The 7119-nt window shown below is 48.6% G+C and overlaps 1 protein-coding gene across 1 annotated transcript in view; it reads left to right on the top strand.

Annotated features, from left to right (window-relative positions):
* Window positions 1-3117: 3117 nt before the first annotated feature.
* Window positions 3118-7119, top strand: part of Pmm1 (phosphomannomutase 1) — a 10767-nt gene continuing 6765 nt past the window's right edge. Inside the window, exons 1-2 of the mRNA XM_031350328.1 lie at window positions 3118-3332; window positions 6923-7040. Of these exons, the coding sequence (XP_031206188.1) occupies window positions 3135-3332; window positions 6923-7040 (316 nt within the window). The 5' untranslated portion in view covers window positions 3118-3134. The remainder of the gene's footprint in view (window positions 3333-6922; window positions 7041-7119) is intronic.

Genomic DNA, 7119 nt, shown 5'->3' with positions numbered 1-7119 from the left:
CACCATGATAGCCCTTTATGGATGATATAAGGGCCATCTCTTACTTGTTGCAGGATATTTGATCACACTGTGAACCCTGAGATTATGTTTATTATTGAAAAAAAACCTGTTTCTAGTTATGATGTGGCTCAGCCCTTAGTACACACTTTTAATCCAAAACAATGAAGTTAGTTTGTAGAAGGAAGCACCCATGTTTGAAAGTGATGTCTAGTTCTCTGTGGGCTGAGAAGAAGTCACTCACTCAAGTCAAATAGCTTTGACCATAGCAGGAAGTCTGTATCCAAAAATCGAGCCTACAATTCATTTATTTTTTTTAAATATTTTTATTTATTATTATAAATGAGTATATTGTAGCTGTCTTCAGATTTCATTATGGGTGGTTGTGAGCGACCATGTGGTTGCTGGGATTTGAACTCATGACCTTCGGAAGAGCAGTCGGTGCTCATTTCTATTTTTTTTTTTTTTTCGAGACAGGGTTTCTCTGTGTAGTCCTGGCTGTCCTGGAACTCACTCTGTAGACCAGGCTGGCCTTGAACTCAGAAATCCGCCTGCCTCTGCCTCCCAAGTGCTGGAATTAAAGGTGTGCGCCACCACCGCCCGGCTACTGATACTCTCTTAATTGGTGTTATATTACATGATAAATCAAGCAAAGGAATACAAATATCTGTACAAACACATGGGAAAGGGGTCATTATTTGTTTGGTTGTTTGGTTGTTTGGTTGTTTTTTGAGACCTGATTTCTCTGCGTAGCCTTGGCTCTTCTAGAATTCACTCTGTAGACTAGACTTAGAACTAACTCAAGAGAGCCACCTGCCTCTGCCTCTGCCTCTCAAGTGCTGGCATTAAAGGTGTGAAGGTGTACACCACTACTGCCTGGCTTCCTCTTTTTTTCTTTTCTATTCTGTGTGTGTGTGTGTGTGTGTGTGTGTGTGTGTCCGCTGTGTGGTATGTGCCCCAACCCCATGCTTGTCTGTGGAGCAGACAAGGGTATCCAATCCCCTAGAACTGTAGTACTGGGATTTGAACCTGGGTCCTCTGGAAGAGCATCCAGTGCTCTCTTCAGCCATCTCTCCAGCCCCTCTTCTCTTTTTCTAACCCCTCATTCACAAGCCCACACCAAAAACACTTAATGTGCCTTATCCACTGAGATGGTAAAGGTGCCTGGGCCCAACCAATCCACCTGAGTCAAAGTCTTAGTCTCTGCGTGGTGGAGGGAGAGAAGTGGCTCTTGTAAATTGCTCTCTCACCTCCACACATGATGTGCCCACACACAAATACATAAATAAAGAAAATTGTAATTAAGAATAACAAAAAGATGTAGAAGGGCTGGTGGGAGAGTGCAGTGGGTAAAGGTGTTATGAATCAGGTGCTCAGCCGTTCAGTGCTTAGGGGGCAGCAGCTTACCACCCCCTCTGCCTGCTGCCAGAAACAGCACATTTCCATCGTCTCCAGAAGTTGCATAACAACAGGATCCCATTTTGGGTGGTGGTGAGCCACCCTTGGTGGTTGGGAATTGGACTCAGAACCCTTGGAAGAGCAGTCAGTGCTCTTAACCGCTGAGCCATCTCTCCAGCCCCAGGAACACTCCTAAAAGGTACTTCTGGCCGTCATGTGAGCGCGCGCTCTCTCTCTCATTCTCTCTCTGTCTTGTTCATTCATTCATTCTGTCTTTACCTCCCTTTCCGTCTTATATTCCCACTCCAAGACACCCTTTTGCTCTCCTACTCCCCCAATAAACCTTGCCCTAGCAACACACCTTGACCCTGACCTGAGTTTGGTCCTCAGGACCCACAAGGTGGTAGGAGAGAATCAACCCCTCTGACACTTGGGCTCTAGCACACACACCAGCATACATACACACACACACATACACACACATTAATAAATAAATGCTATGAGGAAAAGCTGGAACAAAATGAATAAACATCTCTAATAAAATCTCCAGTTGTGGGGAATGGAGGGATGGCTTAGTGGTGAGAAACACTTATTGCTCTTACAGAGGACCTGAGTTCAATTCTCAGCACCCCCACTGGGCAGCTTACCACTGCCTATAACTCCAGAACTGGGAATCTGAAACCTTCTTCTGGCCTTCTGCAGTGGATCAGGGATTTGGCATCCAGGACCTATAAGGAAGCTCACAATTGTGGGTAACTTCAGGTGCAGAGGGCCTGACACTTCAACCTGACTGAGGTGGGCTCCTGCATGTACTTAGTGCACATACAAACACTCAGACACAAATGCAGACACACACGATAAAATAACATAACAAAAAAGACTCTCATAAACGAGCTGGAGATTTATGGAATATTGGCCCTTGGTAGGCTACGTTTGTTTAAAAAAAAAAAAAGCAGCAAACATTTCTCACGGTGGGTAAAAGCCATCAAGGGATATTTTTCTCTTTACCTTTCTTCCTTCTCTCCCCTCACCCTTTTTTGTTGTTTGTTTTGTTTTAAAAATAGGATCTTATCCAGGACAGTCCCGGCTACAAAGGGAAACTCTTGTCTTGAAAAAAACAAAACAAAGCCGGGCAGTGGTGGCGCATGCATGCCTTTAATCCCAGCACTTGGGAGGCAGAGGCAGGCGGATTTCTGAGTTCGAGGCCAGCCTGGTCTACAGAGTGAGTTCCAGGACAGCCAGGGCTATACAGAGAAACCCTGTCTCGAAAAACAAACAAACAAACAAACAAACAAACAAACCAAAACAGGGTATGTAGCCCTGGTTGGCTCGGAACTCGTTTTATAGACCAGGGTTAGGTATATCCATCCACCTTGCGGCCTCTGTCTCGGAAGGGCTGGATCGCAGGTGAGCCAACGCGCCGGGCTCTCCCGGAGACTTCTTCAAGCTCAAGATGACAGGACAATACCTTCGTCCTACTAACCTTGGGAACTAGGAGCAGCCAGGCTCTTGAGTCCCGCCCTCGCCCCCCTCCACCCTACGGTAGGGCGCGCCCTGCGATCACCCGCACCCCGCTGGCCCGACACTGTCTTCCGGTTCAACCCCTTTTCCCGCCGGTTCCTATCTCGCTCTAGTACAAGTGCTCTGACCCCGCCCATTGCCCGCCCCTCAGTCCTAGGTGCCTGCACTCTTCTTTGGGCGACGTAGGCCCCGCCCCCTAGTGGGAGGGTCGATAGTCAATGCTCCTCCCCGCGCTGTGCACTGGCCCCGCCCCGGCCCCGCCCGGCCTCTATTGCACGCGACCCCGGCGGTGTCTGCAGAGACAGCGCTCGGCGCACGGAGCTACAGCCATGGCCGTCGCCGTCGAGGGCGCCCGCAGGAAAGAGCGCATCCTCTGCCTGTTTGACGTGGACGGGACCCTCACGCCAGCTCGCCAGGTAAGAGCCCCGAGGTCTGCAAGCTCCCGCCCAGAGTCAAGCCGGCATCCGTGACCCAGCGTGAAGCCGTCACCACCATGTCATCGCTGACACCCGCGCGACCCGGTCGGAAACCTGGAGTGCAATGGTACCGGCTCCTGTCACCGAGGAGATGGGACCCAGGCCTTCTCAGCCTTCCAGGCCTCAGCGCTCCCCGCGCGGGATGACATCCACGTTCCTGCCGGGGGCGCAGATGCTGGATCCAGCCTCCGGGAGGAGCGTCTATGGGCGAGAGGGCCGGTATCCCCGACTCCAGGCTTGCACAGGCCCAGGCTGGGCTCTGGGATGGCCCTACCCCATTTTAGCCCTAGGATGCACAACTAGTCAGTCCTCAAGCTAGCGTGAGAACGCGGCGTTCCAGGCAGAGCCCCGTGCGCTTCCAAGCCCACAGTCGCCCTCTACTGAGGGCAAGAAAGATCTCTGAGTCTTTGCACAGGCCTAAAACTGGGTTTAGCTCCTTAAGCCTCTTAAGGATGTTTACCTTCCACCTCTGGTTGGAGGGAGAGAGAGCTGCTTTTCTGATGGAGTTTTGGTTTTTGTTGTTGGTATCCTTTTGGTTCCACCCACGTGAAGGTGAAAGGCCCCGGGGCTAGTCTGTTTACAATAGAATCACCGAGGTACAGTAAAAGTGGGAGTGTATCTGCACTTTATGGTTCACCCTCCAGTCTTTGCTCATACCCAGTTTTTCTCCCTTCGACTCGTCTTGGGTCGTTCTTGCCCATCCTTCTCCCTTGGGACCACCAGGATGATCTGAGCAAAAACGGGGGCAATGCTACTGGGCAGAAGCCCACGTGAACTTAAGTCTTAGCTTCCTGATAGGCCTTCCACTCTCCAGAAGGAATCGGGCACCTTTCTTTCCAGCCAGCAGAGATGGATCAGGAAGATGCCGGATTGGAAAGGGAGTGGTCCCTCCTAGGCATGCCTGAGCCCTGTGCTGCACTGACTTGGCAAGTCCTGAACAAAAACTGCCTGCCAGTTTGTGTACTACTAAACCCTTGAGCTTCATGCTTTTGTTTTTTTTCTTTCTTTTGGTTTTCAAAACAGGGTTTCTCTGTATATCCCAGGCTGTCCTGGAACTCACTCTGTAGACCAGGCTGCCCTCGAACTCAGAAATCCACCTGCCTCTGCCTCCCAAGTGCTGGGATTAAAGGCATGCACCACCACTGCCCAGCTTCAAAGCTAATTTTTAACTATACGTGTGTTCCCAAGCACACTATTTTTGTAAAAAATGAAAAAATGTAAAGGCTAAAGACCACTTCGACCTCACTAGTGTCCCAGCCCCAGCCCCCAAGCTGAAGTAACATCCTTGTCTGTGTAGTATGGCTCCTGCTGACATCCTTATCTGGATTGTTTTGCCCACAGGGCATATTAGACATTCTGTGAGGCTGTGTTGCTGACTTGGCATTAGCCTGCACATGGCTCCCTACAACTTGCTTTAGACCATCAACAGCCTGTTTTAAGACCTTGCCTTGTTGGAAGCACAGGTCTGGCTTTATCTGTGCCCTGGCCTGGTAATATTTCCAAGGAAGTATGTGTCACTGGCTGGCTGATAAGCATGGGAATTGCTTACAGCCAGTTTTTCACAATTATAAACCATACCCCAAGGATCAGAGAAGCTGAAATGCCAATGGACAGGGGATGGACATGATAACTTTCAGTACATGTTGCCAAATAGTTTCAAAACAGTTGCACCAACTTATGATTTTGTGGCCAGCCCTCGAGAGTTCCCGTTTCCTCCCTACCATCGTCTCTAGCTATGGTCTTTGATATCTGAATATATGGAAGTTTGAATCCTGACTCAGTTGTTCAGATTTCCTTGGTGGAGAATCTTTTTACACTTTGGACACGTTATTTCATTTAATGGTAACTATGATCCCCTTACAGTGGCTCCTGATGTGGCAGACGTGTTATAAAGGGGGAAATGGGGCAAAGAAGGGCAGAGCCCTTTGCTTAAAAGGCCTCTTGCTCGGATACATGGGCCAGAGCTAAGCAGGTGGAACTTCTGAGGTCTCTGCCTCCTGCAAGTGAAGAATCCTTTATTTGAAAGGGTTGCTACGGGAGATGTTTGTGGGTGTGGATATTTTTCAGATATGAGCATATGCATAATGAGTTCAGTACGGCAGTAGGAGCCACCTGGGAACACAAAACCTGTTTGTGTTTAAAATTTCTTTTTTTTTTTTAAAAAAAATTATTTATTTTTTATGTATGTGTAAGTACACCATTGCTCTCTTCAGACACACCAGAAGAGGGCATCAGACCCCATTGCAGATGGTTGTGAGCCACCATGTGGTTGCTGGGAATTCAACTCAGGACCTTTGGAAGAGCCGTTAGTGCTTCTTAACTGTGGAGCCATGTCTCCAGCCCCTGTTTGTGTTTTAAATATAAGTGATAAACAGCCTAAAGACAAGTTTTGATGCGCTCCACATTTTTTCTGTAGGCAGACCTCCACTATGTATGTAGCCCCCACTGTTATGGAGTTGATCTGCATGCAGCCTCCTGAGTCCTAGGATTATAGGCATGCTCCACCATGCCCTTCTCTTTTGTTTTGGGTTTGTTTTTGTTTTCAAAACAAAACAAAGGATTCAAGACAGGGTTTTTCTCTGTGTAGCCCTGGCTGTCCTGGAACTCACTCTGTAGACCAGGCTGGCTTCCAACTCAGAAATCCACCTGCCTGTGCTTCCCAAGTGCTGGGATTAAAGGTAGGCACCGCTCACCTTTGGCCTGCTGTGGTATTTTAAGGCTGGTCTCAATTAGCCTTCTTTAAAAGTCACTCTGTGGGGGCTGGAGAGATGGCTCCACCGGTAAGAGCACTGACTGCTTTTCCAGAGGTCCTGAGTTCAATTCCCAGCCATCACATGGTGGCTCACAATCATCTGTAATGGGATCTGATGCCCTCTTCTGGTGTGTCTGAAGACAGCTACAGTGAACTCATAAATAAAATGAATAAATCTTTAAAAAGTCACTATGTGGCCAAAGATGACCTTGAATTCTTTCTGGTTCTCCCACCTCCACCATTTAAAAGTGTTGGGATTGTAAGTATGCACCATCGCTTTTGACTTACCATGTTCTACTCTGCAGACAGTATAGTATAGTATTTTGTTTATATTTTATTCATCTTGCACATGCATATGTGTGTATCTGGACGTGCGTGAGCTTCACTAAGAATGTGAAGGTCAGCGGACCTTTCCTGGGATTGAGATTGAACTCAGCTTGTTTTTAAAGGTTTGTTTGTTTTATGTGTATGAGTACACTGTAGCTGTCTTCAGACTCTCCAGAAGAGGGCGTCAGATCCCATTACAGGTGGTTATGAGCCACCATGTGGTTGCTGGGAATTGAACTCAGGACCCCTGGTAGAGCAGTCACTGCTTTTAACCATTGAGCCCAGGAATTAAACTTTTGCTCAAACATCTGTGCATTTTGCATTTCTGGCGTTTTAGTTAGGGGTGCTCAGGTTCAGATAGGAGGGCTCCCTAACTCTGAGCACTAAGTCAAGTAGAAGTCCCCGACTCTTTGATAACCAGAGCCCTTCTGTCCTTCCTGCCTCGCCACAGAAAATTGACCCTGAGGTATCAGCCTTCCTGCAGAAGCTGCGAAGCAGGGTGCAGATCGGAGTGGTGGGTGGGTCTGACTACTCTAAGATCGCCGAGCAGCTGGGGGATGGGGATGAAGGTAGGCACAGGCAACATCTTTTCCAGTTGGAGTTGGGGTGGGGTGGGGTGGGGTGGAGTGTGGTGCTGGGAAATGCTTG

Source organism: Mastomys coucha, unplaced genomic scaffold, assembly GCF_008632895.1.
Source record: "Mastomys coucha isolate ucsf_1 unplaced genomic scaffold, UCSF_Mcou_1 pScaffold11, whole genome shotgun sequence".
NCBI lineage: Eukaryota > Metazoa > Chordata > Mammalia > Rodentia > Muridae > Mastomys > Mastomys coucha.
Note: the sequence above shows the minus strand (reverse complement) of the source record. Positions and strands in the feature narration are given on the sequence as shown.